The sequence below is a fragment of the Drosophila kikkawai genome, chromosome 2R (genome assembly GCF_030179895.1).
Source record: "Drosophila kikkawai strain 14028-0561.14 chromosome 2R, DkikHiC1v2, whole genome shotgun sequence".
Lineage (NCBI taxonomy): Eukaryota > Metazoa > Arthropoda > Insecta > Diptera > Drosophilidae > Drosophila > Drosophila kikkawai.
The window spans coordinates 19,113,080-19,136,196 of NC_091729.1; the positions used below are offsets into that span (position 1 = coordinate 19,113,080).

Consider the following 23,117-nt stretch of genomic DNA (forward strand, 5'->3'; position numbering starts at 1 on the left):
GTTTTAAACCACTGGCCTTGCCAGGCCTCTGGTCACGAGAGCGCCATTTTTGAAGAAGTTTTAAAAGCGAAGATAGCCCTGCGGACACACCGCTATTGTGACGCGAATAGAACCAATAAAGTATTTTTCGATGCCCCCGGAGGAAGATGCTCCGAAGATGGCCGGTCATGGTTCTCTTTTAACAACAGGTGGCAGCTCTGGCTAAACTTGCAAAGCTTTCTAACACTAGCGGTTGCGAAAAAATCCTCGACGCCAAATGTTAGCGGGAAGCTGTGTTTATTTCTGTTCGTCTTGAGTTCTTTTTCCTCGTCATGAACTCGCAGGTAACGTACCACAACGTGCCCACTCCGCCGTCCAACGGAGCGCTGGCGGCGGCGACTCCGGACGGGGGATTTCTGTACGCCGGCTTGCGCTGTATTAACTACATAGCGGCTCCGCCGGCATGCGGCAACGAGCAGGTTCTGGTGGCGACCATGTCAACGCGCATCAACATTTTGGCCCTCGACGTGAGCCCTATGTGGGGCGCCCCGAACAAGCAGTTCGCCATAGTCGGCGATGACTTGAGCGTGCAGGTCTGGGACTGCCTACTGGGCGAGGCTGTCACCGGGCACAAGGCTCACCAGCATCAGCAAGAGGCGCGCGACTCCCGATCAGTCTACCACACCGCCAGCTCCGTGCTGATGAGCTATCGGGCCAACGGGAGCATACTGTCGATAGATGCCAACGACCTGGTCATCTATTGCGCGGCCTCAAACTCATACTGCCGCCGGCCGACGTTCCTGTCGCCCCGGAACCATCAGCTCACCCAGCTGCGCGCTTCCCCCTACAACGACAACATATTTGCCGTGGGAACTGCAATGGGAAACGTTCTGGTCTGCGACTTGCTCAAGATGGGCGTCGTCTACAAGTTCACTGGCCACAAATCACCGATCTGCGGCCTATCCTGGCAAGAGGTGAACGCTCCCCTGGAGGAGAACCTCAATGAGCTGTCCTCGAGAGCTGAGCAGTGGCGCAGTCGCAATGGTAAAGAGGAGGAGAAGTCCAAGCCGAAACCACCGCCGCTGCTTAAATCCCGGGCCGCCGAATCCGACGATTTGTTTGACATTTACAACTTTGATCATCTGGAGGGTGAGTTCGGGGCACCCACTGCAGAGCGACGCAAATCTACCGAAATCTGCGGAGACTTTGTTGGCCTGGAGAAGCCAGCCAGTACCGCTGCCCTGGATTACGTGGAAGCCTGCGAGAACATGAAGGCGGATCTGATGGCTCATAAACAGGACGATAGCCTTGAGCACGTAGAAGTCACCTTGAATGACTGTGAACCCACGAAGCCTTCGGGCCCGCTGAGCGATGCAAGCACCGCCAGCAATCGCCAGGATATCAGCGATTCCACCGAAGGCAGTCTGGAGGTCATTCAATACAGTTCCTCCAGCGACGATGCTGTGATCGTCGATGGAGAGGCCGCAAAGCCCAAACGCGAGGTGCTGCATCACATCTACCACCAGGCCGAGGTCCATGCCTCAGAAACCGAAACACCTCAGGCCAAGCCCGAGCCGCCGAGCAATCTCCAAGTGACGGCTGCTGGCAGTACCGAAACACTTAGCTCGTCAGTGACCACACGGCCCGACATTCTGCTGGCCTCCATTGACGGGAATGAGGTCATGATGATCTGGAACGCCAACACGGGAGCCCATTCCGGGAGGAACTACAGCAAGAGCAAGGCCACGGGCAAGCTCAACAACGTCTTTTGGCTGAGCGGCGATACCATAGTGAGCCTCAGTCGTAACCAGTTGTTCTTCTGGTCCCTGGAGTTTGACCGCAAGATGCTGCGCTACAAGATTAGCAAGGACCGAGTCCACAGTTGCCGGGAGCAGGATATCTTTACGTTTGCCTGTCACCCCAACAAGAAGGAGATATGGTTGTGCAAGAACAATCGCCAGATTGTTACAATGAAACCCCAAACTGGCCAAGTGAGTGCCACCTATGGCACAGTGCATCTCGGAGTGCGGGCAATGGCCGAGTGTCCGGATGATATGAACAAGTGAGAGCAATCAACATTGTAATTTTTTCCCAAACTAATTTTCTTTTTCGTTTAGAATCGCTTTGGGTTGCTCTGACCGCCGTATTGGCATCTTTGACATTTCAAAGCTCTCGACCAGCTGCCTTCCCATCGACAGCGTGTTTGTCAACACCAATGTGTACTCCCTGGCCTGGAGTCCCGACTGTTTGCAGCTGGCCTTTGGCACCTTTGAGGGAACTGTAAGTTGCTTCTTTATTAACTGTTAACCTCAGAAACTAATCAAATATAAACCTAAATAGGTGGGCATCCTTGATGTGGAGATGATGAAGGTTAAGACCGTCTTGAGGACGCCGCAGAAGAAGGAAGTGTACTCCCTGGTCTGGCAGGACCACTACATCTACTTTATCGTGAATCGCCAGCTCGGCATCTTTGACTTGGACAAAATAAAGGGCGGTGAGTTGAAATTGTATGCCTCACATGTGCTGTCGAGTGTTGTAGGTTTGATTCTGGGCGTTTCGCTGCCCGTAGCTGACCTTGGTCTGCGTGTCGTGCGTCTGCCGCTGGCGTATGTTGGCCAAGTGTATGGTCTCCCTGTGGTAGTCCCACGCATTCCACGTGACATTGATCCAGTTGGATGGCGTCAGGTCGTTGGTGATGACCATCTCCGTTTGCCCATTGAAATCACTTTGTTTTGGGGGCTCGACGATCAGATCCTGCAGCTCCTGGGCTATGAGATCATCATCTAGCTTGAAAAGCAGCGCCAGATTGGCACTGTTGAAGATAACCCTTCGGAGGCCGGCGATAAAGGGTTCGAAACGAAGCTCGGCAAACCTAGCATATCTGGGATCCCGAAAGCCAAAGGTTATATCCACATTGGAGCACAATTTCCTGGTCACCTGTGCCGGCAGCAGCAGGCCATTGGTTACGGTCAGAGCTAAGGAGCAGAACTCCTTAATGTCTGCCTTGGCCAGGTTGCAAAAGTTTCCATCGGTCTGTAGGTCCTTAACGGCCTCTATTCTCTCCTCAAAAGCGCATATCTTGGGCTTTTTGATGCGCTGGCTCAAAGCCTGCAGCTCGCTAATCGTGTCCTTGGCCATGGTAATCAAGTCATCGACAACCAGCGCCTCCACCTGCTCCCTCAGTTTGTTTAGCTCCACAATGTGACTAAGATAGTTGTTGAGATTGCCCCATACCTGGGACAAGTATACAAAGTGTGGCTAAGGGAGGGGATTAAAGATTACAGATTTCAGCTAAAAAAACCATATAGGATAATTCACTTACAAAGATCAATTCCGAATCAATTGCGGTGCGCATTGAGAGCGCATCATTTATCTTGGCCACCACGCAGGTGTAGCGCTTCTGCTCCACCTCGACCAGGTACTGAGTGCTCTCGTAGCTCTCGTTCAGGGTGGTCAAGCATCGATGCATCATGCAATAGGTCAAGGTGTATTGATTTAGACGATCCATATGCCCCAAAGGCACTCCGTAGGTTAGGGTCTCTTCCTTGTGGTCAATATGAATCAGATCATCGACGGCCGCTTGGCAAAGGGATCGCATCTTGACTGCCTGCTCCATGCTGGCTCTAAAGGCGGCATTTGTGTTCTTTTGGGCCATTTCAAGATCATCAACCACTAAAATACATATATTTTTAGTTAATTTTATAGTAGAAAGTTGCTAATCCAAGACCATATCAGAACAATTAAAAGAACGAGCTAATTGTCAAGTAAACAGTTGATTCTCTTACCACTTCTCACATTCTCCCGATCTCCATCTGGGCCATCATTATTATAGATTACGATCCCGCCCACCGTAGCTGCCAAACGCTGCAAATACTCCATTCTGTGGTATTTCTTCTTCAAAACATAATTCTGCAGATCACTGCGTCCAATGACGCTATTCAAAGCCTGGGCCGTAAGCTTGAGCAGCACATGATTCTTGGGCGAGCCCAAGTTATAGCAGGCCACGATGAAAACCTGCATCTTCGCGAAGAGCTGGTCCAGCTGCAGCTTGTTGCAGGTTTCCGGGTACTGAAGAATGTCATCTATGAGCACCTGCAGCTCTATCTGAAACTTCTCCTCGTACTGGCTTTTGACATACTGCAGGTCGATGGTCACGCCCTTCTTCATCACCCACGCCATCTTCATATTCGCCATGGTGCAATCCTTGGGATCCACGTAGCTATCCACAATGCTGTTCACAAACGCGTTAATGGCACAGGCAGTGGGCTTGTCCAGGTCTGTTTTGAGCAGGCCCCGACGCAAATCCCTGGCCAGCAGGTGAACGGCAAAGATGATGAACTCCTCGCCCACATCCAGGTCCAGTTGTTGGAAGCGCTTCATGATGCGGTGGCCAATGTCCACCAGTGTCCTGTGTCTCGGCATTTTAACAATTTTTCGCCAACAAACCGAACGAATAATTTATTTCAGGGGAAAAATTGACTATGAAAGTTGTGTTTGTGACTGACTGATTTGTTATTTTTGGTTGCTGGTGGTTACCCACCCTACCTAAGAGCTTTTACCTTTGGAAAATGTAAGGTTAATGTTGGTACAGCTGTTGAGTTAAGGGTGTACTTAAATTGCTTCTCGTTTTGTGCCTCTCTAGCTTTACTTAATTATAATTTCTAAATTTTGATTCCACAACCAGATCCCTACATGCTAAACCACATCTCTCGGCCCAGCTACCTCAGCGTTCGTGGATCGTTTCTTTTCATTGGCACCGATGATGGCATGTTGCAGCTGCATGAACGCACCAGTGGAGCCGGCCAGGCCTGGAGTCCGTTCATCCGCCAGTCGGCCCTGCTGTCACGTTATGTGTGCGACATCGTGTGGAGTCCCTTGGACAATAATAAATTCGCTGTGGCGGGCAATGACAAGTTTATATACGTAATGGAGTTCCAACCGGCGGATCGCAATTGGACAACGCTTCACACTTTCACGGCCAATGCAGATAAGGCTTCTGTTACTTCCCTGAGGTGGAGTCAGAGCAAAGTCAACATCCTTCTCTCCTTCCACATCGAGGGAAAGGTATGCATGTGGAACACTAATGAGCCGGAAAAGCCACCACTGACCATCACCTATCACTGCCCCATGTGGTGCGGCATGTTTTTGCCCTCCAACGAGAACATTATCATGTGTTCCGGCAAGGCAATCTCTATTGAGTTAATCGACATCAAAACTGCTTTAGCCGAAAATGAGAAAACTATCTGCTCCAAGGTGGATCCGTTGCTCAAGGTTAAGTGGGCCAGCAAGTCCCTGAACTTGCCCTATGCTCCGGTTCTAACCAAGAACGATAAGAAGCGACAGCGGCGCAACCAACGTAATAGGGAATCTAGGGTGGAAGCTGAGGCTCCCAGCAAGAATGTGGAGAAGGCAAAGGAATCAGAGGCACCAGCGAGTGAGAACCTAACTAAGGACTCACTAGAAAATGAGACTCCGGTGGAGGAAATGCTGGAAGCACTCAGCCTGGACAAGAAGCAGCAATTAAATACCACAAAGGAGTGCTTAAAATGCAAGGAATTAGAGTCCAATAACCCGCCTGACAGTTTGCTTATTGTAAGTATATAGAGGGATTTATACTTTTAGGAGCCAAGTTTAATAATTTTGTAACCCTTAGCATTCCCGCACCTGTCTCTACCTCGCTGGTAAGGAGCTCAACAAGAGCGCCCTTGAGAAGCTGGCCATTGTTCTGACTGAAGATGCGGCTAAGATAGACAAGTCAGTGCTTATATCCAAGCTATTTAGTACCAAAGTGACGGCCAAGAAGCTCATTTCCATAGAATGTAAGTTGAATTTACACAAATTATCTGTATTCCCATAATTCTTTGACCTTCTAAAATCATTTTTCAGTAAGCAACCTTAAGCAGTCAAACACAAAGGACATATCCCCCCTTTCCCTAGTCATATCCACGTTCAAGCTGCGTGAGGAACTGGAGGAACATATGGCCAACAAGACTCTGACGGAGTGGCATCTTTCCGTAGCTCCTTCGGTGTCTTTTGCGTAAGTTCTTAGTTCATGAATATTGAATATCGATATTCAATAGGTATGATTTCTTTTCAGACTCTGGCAGGACTGTTGCCGCGTGTATGCCAAGCAGATGGAGGAGAATGGTTACATCATGCACGCAGCCACTTACCTCCTTAGCTTGGGAATGCAGAAGGAAGCCATCGAACTGTTCCTGGCCAATGAGTATTACAAGGAGGCCCTGGTACATGCCCGAATTTGCTTGCCAGCCACAGATCCCATAATTAAAACCATTATTAACCGTTGGCTAGACCAACTGGAGGGCACAGGCAACTATGCAGCGGCGGCCCTAATGTAAGTGGAGTTGATTGTGGTTTCATAAAGCAAAATCTAAAGAAATCTCCCTTTACAGATGCGTTTTGGACAACGAGATGCTGCGTGGCTATACCTTTTTGAGGAAGTTCCGCAACTGCACTCCCGAAATAGCCGATCTAATGGAGCAGATTAAGCGCATTGGGCAGCTGGGCGCAGTGCTGGATAGCTGTGCTCCGGCCGAACAACCTGAACAGAATGGAGCTGCAGCTGCTTGCGTTATAGAGGAGACAGAATAAAACGATGAGTTGATGTCAAAGATTAGTTTGAAACAATCCTGAAGCTATTAGCTATTAGCTAGGCATTTAAAACCCATGAAACCTAATTAATTTTGTTACTCTTAGATAGTCAGAGACTGAGTGGAATTGAATCCAATTTGAGTTGACATTTGAATTCCATATTTAAGTTTAATTTACCCCAAAGAAAGGGGGGGAAACAACAAAAGAATTACACACAAACATACATACATATATCAGCGGCACAATAGCTAGTAAAGAAACAACACTCACAAATTGAATTTTGAATAAACGAAAACGAGATAAAAAAGAAAAGAAACCCCGGCGAGCTTTAATTAGAACAAGCAGCTGCTGCTGCTGCAGCGGCCAAGACCATTTGTTATCAGGCTCAAAAAGCTGGCCCAAACAAAAGTATGACCGTTAGGCCTCATTTTAAGTCTGGCCTTTGTTTTGGTTTGCCATCAAATTATGCAAATGCTAGGGAGCATCATTGCCAGTTAGAAATTAAGATTTAATTGTTGGAAGTGGAGGCAGGGCGAGTGAACTTGCGGCACGGCAGGCGAAAATAAACGAAAACCAAGCACAGAAAAATGTAAATCAACAAAACGACAGAGCCAGGGCAGAGCTCGAACTCGAGCTGGAAGCGCTCTTCAGTTGCCAAACAGCCGTCGTAGCGCTCGCTCAGCTGGCGCGGTGCTCGCAGAGATCGTTCGGCGAACGCAGTTCGTTTCCTCAGTCATTCGAATTTCACTTTTAACTGTTTGTAAGCGCGCCAACTTAAAGCGTACCGTTAGCGCGGCGTATGTTACGGCTTTTTCACGAGTGCGAGAGTGAGTGAGTGACCCAAAGACAGGCGTACATCTAGCCGCGATTCTCACGTTCGTCAACTTTGACTTGATGACTTGACCTGGTGCTGGTGCTTCTGCTGGTGCTCTTGCTGCTGCTACTTGTGGCCTAACCGTTGTACAATTAAATAACAATCAAAGCATAATTGTGGCCGAGCGCATTTCGCTTTTGCGCGATGATCCAAACGAGTTCTTCGGCTTTATTCAATTTGTGCGAGCAGTAAAAGTGCCAAGAACCACCTCTCAACGGTGGTGTTATATGGCCCATTAAAGCTTCCCTCGAAGTCGGGCGACGCAATTTGCATGAGCGACAATTTCAAGAGCCGTACCTACCTGGTGGCATGACTCAACGCTGAACAATTTGGTCGGACGCATGTGAGTGTGCGTCGTCGTAGTCGCTGAGAAATCGTTTCTTGCTTGACTGATAATTTCTACGATCCGCGCTTATTGTTCACTTATTTTTTTTGGTATCTCCTCTTCTGTGTAACTGCCATAACAATAATAATAATAACACTGCAAAGTGAAAGGTAGGCTTTACATCGCATCGATACATATGCCTGATAGATAGATGATTGCATTTTGAAACGCACAGCATAACTATAACGGTAACGCATTGGGCTATTCATTTCGATTCCATTCCGATTTACATCGACTTCATAACAACAATTTGCATAACTTTGCCCCGGTGCTGCATTGTTGTGCTTATTCAGGCATTCACATTGTTGCACTTATGCTATTGAACTCGTCATGCAGACAGACACACAGAGCGAATGCATAAATACGACCAACAATAACGAAATTAAATTAATTTAATTGCCCGCGGCAATGTGGGGAATACAATGCAAAAAGCTAAAAAATATTTTGAAACGCTGCTCGCATTTTTCGGTCACACGAGGTTCACAGAGATTATGTTGGATCTGCATAATTTCGTAACCAACTCGCTGGCAAGGGGTCTCCATGTCTCCGCGCATGGGTGTGGCATTCACTCAAGGGCGATGCGAATTCGCTTGCCACCTTTTCCCGGCTATGGATGCTAATGGCTGAGATCTGTCTCAGCCGAAACTCGTTTCGAGACCGAGTTCTGCCCCCGAAAAACCGGACAGCCCCGCTGGAATCAGTTTGTCCAGCTAATTAGCAATAAAAACAAAGTTGACTTGCAATTCTTTCCGCGACCAGCAAAAGAAAGCCAAAAGCGGGACAGGAAAGAGCCCCAGCGAGGGGGTCTTGCAACGTCGTCGGAATGTCAATGGGGGCAAGTCACTGCTTGACACTTTAAGGTGCGCATATCCGGCGCGTAGCATTGCGTCGCTCCTTTTGGGGAGCACCCAACCCATGCCCGCCAAGTGGAGGAGACGCCTCCACACAGACGCACGCGAGCTGGATTAGCGCAGACCGCGATGGGCAGCAGAGAATGATGAGCTGGCGCACCTGCGTGCTGACGGCATTGACAGCAAGTTCGTCGCCTCTATTTTGATGACGCCGTCTATTAATGGGCAGATTGCCGTATCCGACTAAGCGGCTAACTGGGCTCTGGGTGATGTGTTGGCGAGGCGTCTCAATTGTTTACACTCGGCAACACAGCCTAAGGCGATAATTGGTTGGGTTTTTTATTTCAAGTGGCCCCGAATGCCTCTTTGCGAGTATTTCTTGATGAAATTTGAGCTTTTCTTGTCTGTTTTGAATTAAATGTAAATAATTTAAAGCTTTAAGATATTTATTTCCTTATTTCTTGTATATTTATTTATGGTTTCTTTTAGTCTTGTTCTGTCTTCTCCTTTCTAGGTTGTATTTTCTGGTTAAAAGTTTCCACTTTCATCTATATATCTTCATTAAATCCAAGGCTACTACTTTCCTTAAATATCGTTAGACCCCAATAGTTGCAATAAGAAAATGGGTGAAGCTCTTCCCTTTTTGTAGCTCGGTGTAATTGATTAATTGATTTGGGTATTGCCGAGTTGGCGAATTCATTTGTCATGACATAAGGCGGCAGCCAGCAGTTAACTGACATCAGTTAAACAGTGTCAGTGTTTAACCAGAAGCTTCCTCTTCTGTCTAATATGGCGCACGCTCCACTGATTGTTTAGAGTCAAATATTTGCTTGAAGCCAAACAACACAGACTTGGCCAACGAACTGACTTGTTTTTTTTTTTTTTGTGTTGTAGAAAAGTGAAAATCTTCTTAATAATATGGAACAAGCCGTTAGCCCAGTGTTAGCTACGCTGTGTGGATGTGCTTCTTTTGCTTGCCCGTTCGTAGTATGTGTAGCATCCAAAACAAGTTCGTTGCCTAAGTCTTTTGTTTGGGTATCGAACTGGACTCATGGGAGAAGCTTGGCACTCATTCGGATTCTCATTTCAGCACCAGCCTAGCATGACACGGCTCAATTAGGCCGCTTAACGCTTTCATTCAACCCACAAGAGCGCGGTCTGGACTCGAAACCCATTCAAACATAAACCAAGAACTAGAACTCCACCATCGCTTCGCATCGCATCGCATCACTTACACCACTGACCTCCTCCCGAAGGGGAACCAAGGCCACCAGCCACACCATCCTCCCGCTAGGCAGCATAATTTCTCTTGAAAACCGCTCTAACACCTGTCTGAACACACATATCTTCCACCGTCTTCGACAAACATCGCAACCGCAATCGCAACGGCAATCGCAACCGCAACCGAAACCGAAACACGAATAATGAATTATCAAAAGACCAGTGAAAAGCAGTCGCCGTCCTCATTGAAGAAGCGGCCGCCGGGCAACGGCAATAGCATACAAAACTTTTGGAACGAACGCATTATGGAGCGCTTCATAAAGGCAAATCTATTCATTATCTGCTGCGTGGTGGCAGTTCTTCTGCTGGTAAGTAACTCGATTGATATTTGAGTATGTCCGTCATATATATCACTTCCACACGGAGATCTCTGTATCTCCCCCATCTTTCTCCTTCCGAATGTCCCAATTGTCCGTCCGTTACCGTTATCAGTGTGAAAACGTATTTGCTCCATTAAGTGAAAATGAAATGAAATCGCTTTTTGCTCATCGTGCCAGATGTAAAAACTTTATCGTTTTTTGTTGCCAGCCAAGTTGACAGGCCAGACGACGACGACGACAGGCCAGTCGGTCGTTAAGGGGGAGGCGGAGAGTTTGGAGCTCATTAATTGATTGATGGATGGTTGCGGAGCACAGTTGTCTCCGGTTTTTCGTATGCAATCATCCCCATTGCTTGTCTGCCATTGCCTGATTTATGTTTTCGCTTTTCTTCTGCGAATCTCGGTTAATTTCCATTTCTCTTCCTACTCTTCCCACACCGCAGATCGTCTATCTGGGGGCCTTCTCGTGCGAGGTTTCTTGGATACTGGAGGCCCATGGGGAGCTGCCCTTTGCCGCTTACACCTTGTGTTCGCTCTATTTCGTGATGTTCGTGGCCACAACGATCCTCATCCACGGCCTGGTCAGTGGGCTGTGCTGGCCCCTTTTTGCCTGGTCGGGCATTATCGGGCTGCTCTCCATACCGGAGCTGGTCTTTGTTATGCTCATGACCACCCAGCACTGGGTAAGTACAGGATCCTATAGGGAATGCTTTGCTTAATTAAATGATCATCCATTGTCTCCTCTTCCAGGGTCTGCAGTCTGTGCATGGGTTGACGGAACTTACCAGCTACCTGATTCGCCTGATCATCAACTGCTTCGCCCTGATCTGCGTGATTCCCACGGGCATTCGTTGGCGACGTGAAACGCAGGTTCTCAGCCAATTACAGGGACTGGCCACGCGACTATCCCTACAAACGCCCGCACCCAGTGTTCCAATGACCAAGGCAGATTCCCGGCGCTCCAGCCAGCGGTTGAGCGGGTTCGAGAATGCCGGCTACCAGTTGTGCGACGAGACTGGAGGCAACAAGCTGCCCCTGGGCCCAGGTCTGGCACTAAATAACCAGTGCGGCGGAAGTCAAGCTTTCGGTTCCCAGAACGAGTTCAACGCCAGCATGTTTGCGCCAGCTTTGGCACAGCAGTTTAATAACGCCACCATGATGCAACGAGGTGGGTCTGGAGCAGCACCTGGTGGTCATCGCGCTCAGTCTCTGATGGATTTGCGCTGCACATTGCCGGGGATGTACAATCCCCGACATGTGCTGGATACGGAGGACAAGAATGCCAAGTACTTCAATATAACCATTGATGATCTGAAGAACAATCTGCAGGATTCGCACCGACCCTCACCACCCTCCCTAATTGGTTCCGCTAGCAACGATCCCATATATTGCTCCATCGAGCCCAAGCAGTTGACACCGCCACCCGTTCAGCAGCGGAACCACCATCGCCCCAGAGGCAGCCACAAACAGCCTCCGCCGGGCAAGCTCTCCCGCAATTGTGTATCCCTGGAAAATCTGGACGGGATCAGCAAGGTGCAAAACGACCTCAATGCCTATGGAAATAATCTGCTCCAGAACTACACGCAGCAGCAGCAGTACTACCTGGCCATGCTACTCCATCAGCAGCAGCAGCAACATATGCTCCACCAACAGGCTGGTGGCATCTACCGGAGGCCATCCAATTGCAGTTCCACGGGTGGATTCGCCGGCACCGTACTGGCACAACCGCTGCAAAGACGTGGCTCTACCCACAGCCAACAGCTGCAGTATTACGGAGGCTTTGGCTACGCCAACTATGCCAATCCGTACATCACAGCCAACAGCAAGCTGTCACTGGGCAACGAGTCCGACGACTACCGGAAGTATCGCGATGTAGCACTCTGAGCCAGAGTCCCGGAGCCAGATCCAAAGTAGAATATCAATCAGCGCTTTAGGTTAACTCAATACTTGTAAGAGATGCTCGATCTTGAATGAGATTCCTCGGAATAACGACCAAAGAGCCACAAGCTAACTCAGTTTCAGTTCGTAGACTAACGTTTAACTGGGAGAATCCAAATACCGCGCTTTGATCGGGTTTCTAAATTAACGTTATTCCGTTAGAAGAGAGGAAAGAGTCACTGGTTAAATCATCGATCTACGCGAAACATGCTCACAGCATATCCCCATGTTTAGAATTAAGAATCGACCGCTTATCGACTTTGACACATTCATCGTTTATTATAGTTTCTAGGGATACGAATAACAATACTCTGGTCGACAGTCTAACCATCCACAGATCGACTACTGTACATATTTGATATTAAAGGCAATCATGTGTTTTTACTCGACATCGAGAAGATCCGCCAAGGGATTATCGCTGATACTTTCGGGAATGGTGGCTGCAGCTGTGGGAGTTTTACTCGGAGCCGGTTTTGATACTTGCCGGGCTATAGGTTTTGCTTTTTTAACTGTGCTGGCTTTACGGATGCTGCCTCCTCCAAACAGATCATCATCGTCGTCGTCATCGTCGCTGAAGAGGCTTTTGCTTGTTTTGATGGGCAACTTCTTCTTGGGGAGCGTATTATCCGGCGCCTTTGCATCATCCTCGTCGCTGCTAAAGAGAGAACTTGCAGTTGCAACTGGTTTCGCTGGTTGCTTTGCTTGAACTGGCCGGCTGGAAGATGGTACACTGACCGCAGGCGCCGGCCCTGAGGCACTTGCAAACAGATCATTGTCATCGTCGCTGTCATCAAACAGTTTAGGTACAACTTGGGACTTGGGCTTAATTTGTTCTTTTGGAGGCTCTTTGGTTTTGGGGAGCGTTGAAGAAGATGGTACCGCTGTATCGGCATCAGGATGCTTCTCTATTACAGGAGCTGCAGATTTAGTTTGCGCAATAGGTGCCTTGGGTGGACTAAATAGGAAATCATCATCATCTGAGCTGTCCAAAAATGAACTAGCCACCTTTGGTGGATCTCGATGCACCTGAGGAGTTTCATTGGGGATTGTCAGTTCCTTATCTTCCGTAGAGTTCTTCGGAAGCGGTGGCGTCTTTTTGTCAGAGGAACTGAAAAAGGAATCATCTTCGTCTGGGCTGTCCAAAAATGATCGATATGAAGCTGGCGGATCATTATTCTTTTTGGGTATCACTAATTGCCTATTGGGCGTTGCTGAAACAGAAGCTGCAGTTACAGACATCTTTCCATCAGTTGACTTTGCAGAAGGAAAGGTTTTTGTGATGACAGAACCAAAAAGAGAGTCGTCATCATCAGGCCTATCTAAAAAGGAATCCTTTGCCTTGGGAGGTCTTATTGTTTGGCTTGGAGCAGAAACGGTAGAGGAAGGAGAATTTACCTCAACTTCAACCGATTTTGTAAAGGAAAGAGGCTTGGACGATGGCTGATCTTGCAGCAAAGCCGCTTGTGCTGGTCCCTGCTCATCTTCAATCAAGCTTTTAACATAGTTCTCCTGCCTTCCCTTTCTGGTTGAAGGCCTTCTCTTGGGAGGTCCTCTAGCGCGTGTTTTGTTTACATGCTGCAAGCCTCCCTCTGCTGGAGGAATATCAGTGGGTTTTCGGATAGACTCTGGCGGAGATTCCGCTTGAAGACTCTCTTCAAAGCTCGATGACTCCTGTTTCTTAAGCAGTTTTGGAGGACCTCCTCCCGAGCCAGGAAGTAGGGCCTGCACATTGATCTTGATGTTGGGCATTTTTAATTTCTTGACGGGTGACGAAGGATTGGGCGAATCGGACGTCTCCTTGGCTTTGCTGCGATCAGGTTCATCTCCTGATAGTGGTGGCTCCTCATCGTAAGGAGAAGTCTGCTGCGATGGTTGAAGTGAACTTGCTCTTGCAGTTTCACTAAAGTCATCGTAGAAAATCGTATGTATACGGGTTGTAGTGGTTGGTGCCACATCCTCCGTCTGCTTGGTTGCTGCTGAGCTAGGCTCATCGATGTCGTCCTCATCTTCGGGTGGAACATCGCTAAATAAACGCATGCCTCCGTAGTCCGATGTTGCCGGAGGTTGGTCTCCTGGCGTCGTGGCCGATGACTTTGTGGCACTCGGAATCTTTGGTAAGGCAGGCTCGAAGAAGTCGTGTTCGTTGTCAAAGATTTTCGAGGCACTAAGACTACTGAGACCGCTGCTGCTACTGCCGAGAGTTTGGAAAAACTCACTATCATCTGGTGGTTCATCTGAGAAGAGGCTCGAATAATTCTGCATGATTTGCTGGGCAGCAGCCAAATCTGCTGGCTTCCTGGTAGTCGAATCTTCTTTCGGGGACTTGGAGGAGATATCGGCTACCATTGCTATAATGGGATCTTGGTGATCATCGGGTGGAGGTGTTTCAGAAACGGGCGCAATAATTTCTGGAGTAAATATTGTCTTTTCCTTGACGGTTAGCTCATCATCTTTTTTGTTCTCTGGCAGTTTGTGGGGTAGCTCCTTTGGCTTAATCTCTTCAACCAACTGGTCTTTGTTTGGCTTCATTAATTCCTTGGTGTCTGCTGTACCCAATGGCACATCCTTAGCTTTGAATGATGCACCCAAAAACGGATCTTCATCGCTGGAATCTTCATTGAACAAATCAGTAGATTTAACCACAGTTTCTTCTTCCTTTTTATCTTCAACATTTTCCACTATGGTTTTAATAACTTCTTTAGTTTCACTAGCACCTTTTGGCCTAGTTTTTACATTTGAGGATTCCAGAAAAGGCTCCTCATCGCTAAAGTCTTCAGAAAATAAATCTGGAAGTTTAGTTAGAGGAGGCTTGGGTGGGGATTCAGCACCATCATTAAAATTATTCCCCTTTTCTCCTTCAGAGGGAGTTGCCTCCAAACTTTCAATGGGTGGAGGTGATTCTCTAAAGGCAGGTGAAGCTGATGCATTGGATAATAATTGTTGGGGTTGAACAGTAATTCCTTTTTTGCTTAATGCCTCTGGTTCAATCTCAATGTGTTTGCTTTGTTCCTTAATCTCAACATCCGTTTCTAGTGGCTGGGACTCATTATATCGGGCACTTGCCTTTGGTGTCCCAAATAAATCCTCTTCCTCGATGTCACCAAAAAGACTTTTCTTTGGAGCTTCTAAAGGAGGCTCCTCTTCCTCGATGTCATCAAAAAGACTTTTCTTTGGAGCCTCTAGAGGAGGCTCAATCTTTTTGACTGTTGATTCCTTTTGTGTAACTTTGACGGGCTTTTTGGAGCCAAACAGATCGGTGTCATCTTCCTGGTCATCGTCGTCGAACAAACTGCTCTTTCCAGTCACTCTCTCTGAGAGTTTTTTAGTATTCGTGGGCGTTGGCTTGGTAAATATGTCATTTATGTCCAAGTCATCATCATCGAACAGGGAGGCTCTTGGTGTTGAGCTTTGCTTTTGATCTGCCGGCTTCGTTTTGGGTGCAAGGGAGCTCAAAAAGTCATCGTCTTCCAAATCATCATCAAAGAGAGATTTCGGTAATGGTTTTGCTGGTTCTTTGGGAGGAATGGAAGCCTTCGGTTGATCTACCTTGACCTCCTTGGGTGGTGTCTGCTTTGGAATGGCACCCAAAGAGGGAGCATTCTTGGAAAGAGACTCTGGCTTCGAAGAAGGACTAAGCGGAGGACTATCATCAAATAGATTTACACGCCTGGGCACTGCTTGAGGGGCCACCACTGGATTAATGCGTTCAGGTGGTGCCTCCTGCTTGACAGTTTGTTCCACTGGTCTCTTTTCCTTGGCCAGTTCTCTCACTGACCTTGTTTCTGCTGCGCCCGCCTTAGCCTGCACTTTATCAACAATTTCCGACATAAATGAGTTAAACTCATCGTCGTTGAAGAGGTTCACTGGCTTCCGCTTAATTTGACTTGGCTTGGCCTCAATCTCCTTGGGAGGTTGTGTGGGAGCTATAGCTTCTGGGTCTTCGAAAAGCCTTGGCGGCGGCTGGTGGGCCGGACTGCTGCTGCTGGAGCTCAGCGATGCTGTTGACACTATGGGCAATCTCCCACCGGCGGAGGTATTTCTAAAAGCTGGCGATGATGTGGGTGAGGATGAAGTCGATGGCGGATCGTCACTAGGTGGCGATTGTCGGAGCGCGGCAAACACGTCACGCTCGTGCGGATTGCGTTGACTGCTTATAATCGGACGCGGCTGAGTGCGGATAGCAGCTTCCGGCACCTGTCCAGCAGGAGGCCTAGTCGGAGTGGCAACCGGCACTGGATTATGAGTTCTCACTGGCGACACAATGGCTGGCTCTCTGGCAAATGAGGCCAGCGACGAAGAGTCTGAAAGATGGGGCTCTACGAATTTGTTCTCTGGTTGAGTGCTTCCTTTGGATACCGACTCCTTTTCATCCGAGGAGCTGGATGAGAACTCATCTGACTTGTCATCCCCGCTATTCTCGCCACTATCATACAGACCGGCATACTTGTGCTCTTCCCACTCCTTTGTTCCAATAATGTAGGGCAGAGGAATGGCATCGTATGGATTCTTGGCGCGGAATATGGTACTATAAGTGACACTTGTTGTTAGTAAGAATAAATGTTACAAATTTTGTTACTTACGTTGAGCTAACTGGCGCATCCTCGTCATCCGAATCTGGCACATCAATGGTCACCGGCTCAAAGTTCTTTCTGAACATTCGCAGGTTGTTGTCCAGAAATCCCCTGGCCATTTCCTCAGAGCTCATGGGCGGCGGCTCGGGCTGCAAGAGATATTCGATATCTTAATTACCATTACCCCTCATAACTCAATGGTTTATTGAACCTTCTTCTTCTTCTCCTCGGGCATAGCCAAATCGGCGTCATCCACCTCCTCCACACGATATTCCACAAACTGGTTACCAAACTGTAGGGAGCGGAGGCTGTTGGTGGCATTACTCAGCGATATGTCCACTTGTCGGACACTCGTCTCGAACTCCTGGAGATTGCGGGACGTCCGTTCACCCCGCTCGTACAAGTTCTGTGGGGGGAAATTGGATCAAATTGGTTTGTTGATAAGCGATTAATCAGTCGAGTCGCACGGACCTCAGAAATGCGCTTCATCAGCGCCAGGAGGGCGCAGTCGCCGGCCAGGTTCCAGTCCGGGGCCTGGGCTATAATCCGGTCCACATCGGCGCTTATATCCATTATCAGTCGAGTGCAGTTTGCGAATTTAAAAACTAAAAACAAATAACTAATTTGATTAGAGATGTGTTGTCTTTCCTTTTCGCAGTGATGACTATTACTATGCAATCGGAACTGAACAATCGGGCCAACAGCTGTTCGGACAATCGATGACTGATAGCACGTGTTGTGCGCTCGCGTTTATAAACTGCCTTTAAGAAATTAATTTAATACAAAAAACGGACGCCTTGCCGGGAATATAATATTAAAAGAAATGGCTATGCTGGCAGAACCACGACGCCGCAAGCGGTACAACCTGTGCCCTCGCGGCAAGGCTCTGTACGAGGGTAAATATTGTTGAAATGAAACCCGCTGTGCCAAGGCACCTACAATATTGTATTCTTTTTAGACGACAACCGCTTTGGCACCAAGATGCTGGAGAAAATGGGCTGGTCCAAGGGCAACGGTCTGGGCGCCAGGCAGGATGGCGAAAAGGATTTTGTTCGCATTCGCTTCAAGAACGACGCCGAGGGACTGGGTTACGAGGCAAGGGATGACCAGTGGACCACGCACGAGGAGGGCTTCAATGGGCTACTCAAATCTTTGAACGGCGGCGAAGACGATAAAGAGGCCAACGGCAAAGCATCTGAATCGGAAGAGGAGGCCAGACCGATGGGGTTTGGCTTCAAAGCCGAAGAACCCGAGGAGCCATCTAAAAAGAAACTCAAGGAGAACATCAGCGGAATGTCGCTCGAAGAGCGCTCAAAGCAAAGTAAGGCTCGAGTTCATTACCAAAAGTTCACACGCGGCAAGGACCTATCCCGGTACAGCGAAAAGGATCTGGCCAACATTTTTGGCAAGAAGGCAACCGAAGATATCGTGGCGCCGGTAGTTGTCGAAGAGCCAAAGGAGGAGAAGAAGGATGTGTCCCCCAATTTTGGAGGCGTGCAAACCGTAAGCACGGGGCTGTCCGTGAGCGATTATTTCAAGCAGAAAATGGAGGCCATGAAGAACAGGCTTAAAAACGGAACAACCCCAGTGAATGGGGTTGGTGAGGCTCAGGTAAACGGCAGTGAGTTAGATGTCGAGGAGGGCAAGGCCGAGAGCGTCTCAGATGAGCCTATAAAAAAGAAAAAGAAGAAAAGCGCAGAAAGGGTAGTCGAGACTCCAATTACTGAACCCAAGAAAAAGAAGAAATCTAAACGCTCCTCTCAAGATGAAGCTGAAAAAGTGGGAGAAGAAGCCTGTGAGGAACAAAAACCCGTGGAAGAGGAAGAAACTATTGCTAAAAAGAAAAAGAAGAAATCCAAGTCCTCCTCTCAAGATGAAGTTGAAGAAGCGAAAGAAGAAGCCTGTGTGGAACCGAAACCTCTGGAAGATGAAGAAGCTGCTGGTAAAAAGAAAAAGAAGAAATACAAGTCCTCCTCTCAAGATGGAGTTGAAGAAGTGGGTGAAGCTGTGGAAGACGTAGAAGCTGTTGCCAAAAAGAAAAAGAAAAATAAGAAGGATAAAGCAGATAAAATAGAAGAGACTCCAGAGACTTTGGTTGAAACCATCGAAATACTCGACGAGCCCGCCCCAAAAAAGAAAAAGTCTAAGAAAACCGAGCTGATTGACTCCGAAATAATTTTAATTGATGACAATTCAAACTCCAGGAACGAATCAGAGGCCGTGGATGAACTTGCTAGGAAAAAGAAATCAAAGAAATGTGAAGAAAATCAATTAGAGGCCATAGATACCAACGAGATAAGTGAAGGAAAAGAAAATCCTCCAAAAAAGAAGAAAAAGTCAAAGCAGGAGCCTGAAGACGCCATACAAACGGATTCAAATGCTCTCGATTCTACCGAGAAATCCTCAAAGAAAAAGAAAAAGGCCAAGACTTCCGATAATGAGCCCGTACCTAAAGATGCCCCACCTCAATCAGAATCAGAACCAACCTCCGTTGCCCCTGAACCTTCATTTAAAAAGATTAAAGACAAAGGAAGGAAGCACATAGACACAGATGTAAGTGCTGCCCTTAAAAGTTTCGGCGATAAAAGTGATCAGTCAGCCGATAAAGATCAGCCTGAAGACTTCTTATCACTGGAAGCGATCAAAAACAAACTACAATTATTCAATACCTTTACAATCTCTCAATTTTGTGCAGAACAATTCCAAATGCTCGAGATGAGCCGGTTTCGCAACTCGACGCTGAGTGAAATTGTGGGCTACGGGACCAGCGAAGACGTCGATCTGAAAGTGGTTGAGAATAAAGATGACGAACAGCGAATCATAGACCTCTGGCACAATAGGAAAACCAACAAATACAAGAGAAAGGCCAATACCCAGAACATACGATATCCGAAGATAGTGAAGCGTACGACCATTCGGGCGGTGAAAAAAAGAGTAGCGTTTGTGGGAATTTAGTTTAGGCAAAACAAAATATAATTCAACGTGTCTCTTATTATCATTGTTTTTGTACATAAACAACTTAGGTAGGTAGTTTGTAAGCTTCATGGTTGTTCACTTAAGTATGTAACAAGATAATTAAACTGAACTTTACACTTCAAGCTGTGTGCCGTATTCATCTTCAGTCTTATTCATAGAACCATGCGGCCCGACTGGTGAATAATAATATTAATATTCATGAATGAATGTAATGTACTCTGTCCTTGTTAACGGTTAATATCAATGGGAAACTTACAAGCTAGGCAATGAAATATAACTTTAACACTACTAGTCCGGCGTCATATTGCGATTCGCCAGACGGCGTGAGCGTCTCAAAGGCCTCTTATCCGGATCGGAGCTGTGGGATCGCTTCATCGACCGATTGGCATTGCTGCGACTGAAATTGTTGAGATGCACATGGGTGTCCCACTGGAAAGATGGATCACAATAATTACCATTAATAGGTATTTAAAGAGAAGACTCAAAGAGACAGCTTACCGAACCAGATACAATCTCTGCGCGCTCTGGATGCCAGTCCAAGTCTCTTATCACATTCCTATGTCCCTCAATAGCCTCCTTTATCTTACCAGTTAGCACATCATAAACTGCAAAATAGTTAAAACAAAATATAAATGATGAAGAGAAAACCTTGAATAAGATTTTCCAGCTCACTTATAATACGTCCCGTGGCACAGCCCGTGTAAATGTAGCGCTGGCCTGTTTGCTCCATCGGCGAGAACTTCGCCCTTAACAATGTTTTGGTTACTCGATGACCGCGATAGGTCATTATGCTTGTGTCTCCGTCCAGCGGCTTGTGAGGATTGTAAACTGCAAGGCAATGTTAATCGGATGTGAGACGGAATATATAGGTTTTATAAAGTTAAGAGCTTACATTCGCGCGGCACTCGATTCCAGCGGTAGTCCCACATGGTAAGATCCAACTGCTGCTGCCTGGCGCGACTGCGGTTGCGCAAGTTGCTGGGCTTCCTCATGTCCCAGATCTTGATGCTTTGGTCTTTGGAATTGGACAGCACATGGTAGCCGTCGTTACGTGAATCAATGTATGTCACGCCGTCGTAGTGGCCAATGAAGGAGGCCACCGATTTGGAGAACTCGCGCGAGCGAAATGTGGTGCGCAGATCGAACACCTTGAGTAAGCCGTCATCGCAGCCGGCAATTATCACATTTGGGTCCTTGTCGTGCAGGAAGCACACGGAGTTCACATCGGTGCCGGGCATGCGGTGGGTACGCAGGATCTGGGTAGACCGCGTGCGAATGTCGGTCACAATGACCGTGGCGTTGTTGCTGGCCCCGACGATCTTGTCTCCGGTGGGCGAGTAGCGCAGAGAGAATATGGCCAGGCGATGGTTGGGCAGGCCTTGCACGTCGATCCACTGGCAGTCATCATCGGTGCCATTTACGGGCATCACGAAAACTGAAAGGAAGCAAAGGTAAATAGGCAATTTGTGAAAAGCGTCGACCACCTACATGTACGGGACCATGTGCTGTAGGCAAAGTGCTGGCCATTTGGGCTGAAATCTGCGTCGACGATGCTCCATTCGACGTCGCGGGCCCGGATACGTTTGAGCAGATGGTATGTGCCCTTGGCACCGTCGTAGATGCGCACAATGCCATCTGGAACGGATAAGACCTTTATATCTGAGCTGCAAGCGAAATATAACCAAATGCTGACCTTGGCAGGCGGTCAGCAGCATGCTGCCACTGCGATTGAACTTGGTCACGAACACTTTGGAGTCCAGCGACATCAGCCGCGTCGATTTTTTATTTGGTATGTACAGATTGGAAATGTAGCGCTGCTGGTTCTTCGAAAAGGAGGCACTGTGGGGCGAGGCCAGTCCATTTTCTCGCTGCTGAAGGGCACGCACCAGATTCCAACGATTGTCCGGATGGTGGCTCCCCAGGCCGCTGGAGGCCCTTATCTCCTTGTATATATCGGTGGCCTGCAATCGAAACGATTACCAAAGTTGCTTGCCTTCGGTCGCAGAGGCGGGGTATTTCATCAATACCTGAAATTTCTCCAAATCTGGCTTACTCCGTATTATGGGCATTTCGTTGGAGTGATAGCAGGGCGAACGCAGCTCCATGTCCATGGCATTTACGGTAAAATTGATCACGTTGAAGCCCAGCTCGTTGTCGGAATCATCAAAAGTGTCACCGTCATCACTGGTCAACTGAATGCCCAATTGATTTCCCATAATCTTCAGTTAATTTAGAAAAGTAATTTTAATTTCGTCTTTTGTTATTAAAGTTGAGTTTAGTGAGACCGCAGCCCGGCCAAATACCAAACTAGTCCGAGTCCTTTGTGGTCACACCAAAGTTGCCAGACGTTTCGGTCTCAGCGACCAAAAGTGCCAGACTTTTCGTTGATGTTAACGGCTCTGTTACTCTCATGTTAACACGCACGGACAATCTGGTACTTTTGGTCGCTCGTGCACGAAAATTCTGGCAACGCTGGTCGCGAATTCTGATTAGAATGTACGATCTGGTACTTTTGGTCGCTCATGCACTGACGATCTGGTACTTTTGGTCGCTCATGCACTGACGATCTGGCAACGCTGGTCGCTAATGGCACGAGCGACCAAAAGTACCAGATCGTCAGTGCATGAGCGACCAAAAGTACCAGATCGTTCATTGACGAAGTAATTTTACTTTGTTTTGACATTTTACTTTTACACGGACGATCTGGTACTTTTGGTCGCTCATGCACTGACGATCTGGTACTTTTGGTCGCTCGTGCCATTAGCGACCAGAGTTGCCAGATCGCCAGTGCATGAGCGACCGAAAGTACCAGATCGTCAGTGCATGAGCGACCAAAAGTACCAGATCGTACATTCTAATCAGAATTCGACGTCAAACTAAAATTCCCATAGGAAACTCTAACAAGAACGTTTACTCTAGCTAAATATTAATTAAATAAATACTAACTATAAATGGAAACTAAAAAATATTTAAAAAATTTAAGAATTTAAAGAAAATGTAAGCTGATTTTTTAAAATTAAATTAAGTAGTATTTCATTGCCGATTGGTCAAGAGTTTAAAAAATAGATAAATAAATTTAGAGTGATTTTTAAATTTTGTAAAAAATAGCTAAAAATAATTTTGCACTAAATTGGGAACCGTTTGTTGAAGGTTTATGATTAAAAAACTACTTTTGTAAGCCTTTAATTAAGCAGCTCAGTGTTTACAGTATATTACTCATACGCATAATATACATTACTCATACGCACGATTTAAAATTTTCTATAAATCAGCTATTTTAGCTTTTAGCTTAGCTTTTTCGCCATCACTGGCACGGGCTTATTTACCTTTC

The 23,117-nt window shown here is 47.4% G+C and overlaps 6 protein-coding genes across 13 annotated transcripts; 3 read left to right on the forward strand and 3 right to left on the reverse strand.

The window, feature by feature from the left end:
* The first annotated feature begins 217 nt into the window (after nucleotides 1-217).
* On the forward strand, nucleotides 218-6,901 carry rig (rigor mortis). Its single transcript, XM_017169767.2, has 8 exons — nucleotides 218-2,041; nucleotides 2,097-2,259; nucleotides 2,320-2,473; nucleotides 4,664-5,571; nucleotides 5,633-5,798; nucleotides 5,866-6,016; nucleotides 6,077-6,334; nucleotides 6,393-6,901. The coding sequence occupies exons 1-8, from the start codon at nucleotides 312-314 to the stop codon at nucleotides 6,589-6,591; spliced, it is 3,729 nt and encodes a 1,242-aa protein (XP_017025256.1). The 5' UTR covers nucleotides 218-311; the 3' UTR covers nucleotides 6,592-6,901.
* Nucleotides 1,920-4,505, reverse strand: LOC108076767 (cilia- and flagella-associated protein 206). 2 transcript variants are annotated; one of them, XR_011444596.1, is made up of 4 exons: nucleotides 3,765-4,505; nucleotides 3,302-3,651; nucleotides 2,312-3,237; nucleotides 1,920-2,257 (listed from the first exon to the last, which is right to left on the reverse strand). XR_011444596.1 is itself a non-coding variant. In XM_017169768.3 (3 exons), the coding sequence occupies exons 1-3, from the start codon at nucleotides 4,399-4,401 to the stop codon at nucleotides 2,494-2,496; spliced, it is 1,731 nt and encodes a 576-aa protein (XP_017025257.1). In that variant the 5' UTR covers nucleotides 4,402-4,485; the 3' UTR covers nucleotides 2,248-2,493. The 2 variants fall into 2 exon arrangements, 1 of the variants encoding a protein (XP_017025257.1); XM_017169768.3 differs by having other exon boundaries at nucleotides 2,248-3,237; nucleotides 3,765-4,485.
* A 362-nt stretch (nucleotides 6,902-7,263) lies between the features above and the next one.
* Rcd6 (Reduction in Cnn dots 6) lies at nucleotides 7,264-12,628 on the forward strand. 6 transcript variants are annotated; one of them, XM_017169715.3, is made up of 4 exons: nucleotides 7,264-7,422; nucleotides 9,792-10,290; nucleotides 10,745-10,984; nucleotides 11,052-12,628. In XM_017169715.3, exons 2-4 carry the CDS (start codon nucleotides 10,126-10,128, stop codon nucleotides 12,183-12,185), a joined length of 1,539 nt encoding a protein of 512 aa, XP_017025204.1. In that variant the 5' UTR covers nucleotides 7,264-7,422; nucleotides 9,792-10,125; the 3' UTR covers nucleotides 12,186-12,628. The 6 variants fall into 6 exon arrangements, with proteins under 6 accessions (XP_017025204.1, XP_070139696.1, XP_017025205.1 ...); XM_070283595.1 differs by having other exon boundaries at nucleotides 7,264-7,418; XM_017169716.2 differs by lacking the exon at nucleotides 7,264-7,422 and adding an exon at nucleotides 7,436-7,808.
* FAM21 (Family with sequence similarity 21) lies at nucleotides 12,505-20,171 on the reverse strand. Its single transcript, XM_017169710.3, has 5 exons — nucleotides 20,043-20,171; nucleotides 17,282-17,415; nucleotides 17,022-17,216; nucleotides 16,820-16,959; nucleotides 12,505-16,764 (listed from the first exon to the last, which is right to left on the reverse strand). Exons 2-5 carry the CDS (start codon nucleotides 17,381-17,383, stop codon nucleotides 12,621-12,623), a joined length of 4,581 nt encoding a protein of 1,526 aa, XP_017025199.1. The 5' UTR covers nucleotides 17,384-17,415; nucleotides 20,043-20,171; the 3' UTR covers nucleotides 12,505-12,620.
* On the forward strand, nucleotides 17,526-19,908 carry LOC108076733 (PIN2/TERF1-interacting telomerase inhibitor 1). Of its 2 annotated transcripts, XM_017169712.2 has the most exons (3): nucleotides 17,526-17,706; nucleotides 17,769-19,363; nucleotides 19,506-19,674. In XM_017169712.2, the coding sequence occupies exons 1-3, from the start codon at nucleotides 17,634-17,636 to the stop codon at nucleotides 19,527-19,529; spliced, it is 1,692 nt and encodes a 563-aa protein (XP_017025201.1). In that variant the 5' UTR covers nucleotides 17,526-17,633; the 3' UTR covers nucleotides 19,530-19,674. The 2 variants fall into 2 exon arrangements, with proteins under 2 accessions (XP_017025201.1, XP_017025200.1); XM_017169711.2 differs by having other exon boundaries at nucleotides 17,769-19,908.
* On the reverse strand, nucleotides 19,842-22,095 carry LOC108076735 (DDB1- and CUL4-associated factor 11). Its single transcript, XM_017169713.3, has 7 exons — nucleotides 21,814-22,095; nucleotides 21,480-21,747; nucleotides 21,275-21,421; nucleotides 20,679-21,221; nucleotides 20,459-20,614; nucleotides 20,285-20,391; nucleotides 19,842-20,215 (listed from the first exon to the last, which is right to left on the reverse strand). The coding sequence occupies exons 1-7, from the start codon at nucleotides 22,000-22,002 to the stop codon at nucleotides 20,075-20,077; spliced, it is 1,551 nt and encodes a 516-aa protein (XP_017025202.1). The 5' UTR covers nucleotides 22,003-22,095; the 3' UTR covers nucleotides 19,842-20,074.
* Nucleotides 22,096-23,117: the final 1,022 nt, after the last annotated feature.

Coding starts and splice junctions, on each gene's coding strand:
- rig (XM_017169767.2), top strand. CDS start 312: ATGAACTCGCAGGTAACGTACCACAACGTGCCCACTCCGCCGTCCAAC. Junction 2,042..2,096: donor TGTCCGGATGATATGAACAA/GTGAGAGCAATC, acceptor TTTTTCGTTTAG/AATCGCTTTGGGTTGCTCTG. Junction 5,572..5,632: donor CGCCTGACAGTTTGCTTATT/GTAAGTATATAG, acceptor TGTAACCCTTAG/CATTCCCGCACCTGTCTCTA.
- LOC108076767 (XM_017169768.3), bottom strand. CDS start 4,401: ATGCCGAGACACAGGACACTGGTGGACATTGGCCACCGCATCATGAAG. Junction 3,652..3,764: donor TCGGGAGAATGTGAGAAGTG/GTAAGAGAATCA, acceptor TATGTATTTTAG/TGGTTGATGATCTTGAAATG. Junction 3,238..3,301: donor TTGATTCGGAATTGATCTTT/GTAAGTGAATTA, acceptor CCCCTCCCTTAG/CCACACTTTGTATACTTGTC.
- Rcd6 (XM_017169715.3), top strand. CDS start 10,126: ATGAATTATCAAAAGACCAGTGAAAAGCAGTCGCCGTCCTCATTGAAG. Junction 10,291..10,744: donor TGGTGGCAGTTCTTCTGCTG/GTAAGTAACTCG, acceptor CCCACACCGCAG/ATCGTCTATCTGGGGGCCTT. Junction 10,985..11,051: donor TCATGACCACCCAGCACTGG/GTAAGTACAGGA, acceptor CTCCTCTTCCAG/GGTCTGCAGTCTGTGCATGG.
- FAM21 (XM_017169710.3), bottom strand. CDS start 17,383: ATGGATATAAGCGCCGATGTGGACCGGATTATAGCCCAGGCCCCGGAC. Junction 16,960..17,021: donor CCGAGGAGAAGAAGAAGAAG/GTTCAATAAACC, acceptor TATCTCTTGCAG/CCCGAGCCGCCGCCCATGAG. Junction 16,765..16,819: donor GATGCGCCAGTTAGCTCAAC/GTAAGTAACAAA, acceptor TGTCACTTATAG/TACCATATTCCGCGCCAAGA.
- LOC108076733 (XM_017169711.2), top strand. CDS start 17,634: ATGGCTATGCTGGCAGAACCACGACGCCGCAAGCGGTACAACCTGTGC. Junction 17,707..17,768: donor CGGCAAGGCTCTGTACGAGG/GTAAATATTGTT, acceptor TATTCTTTTTAG/ACGACAACCGCTTTGGCACC.
- LOC108076735 (XM_017169713.3), bottom strand. CDS start 22,002: ATGGGAAATCAATTGGGCATTCAGTTGACCAGTGATGACGGTGACACT. Junction 21,748..21,813: donor CAGATTTGGAGAAATTTCAG/GTATTGATGAAA, acceptor TTTCGATTGCAG/GCCACCGATATATACAAGGA. Junction 20,615..20,678: donor GAATCGAGTGCCGCGCGAAT/GTAAGCTCTTAA, acceptor ATTGCCTTGCAG/TTTACAATCCTCACAAGCCG.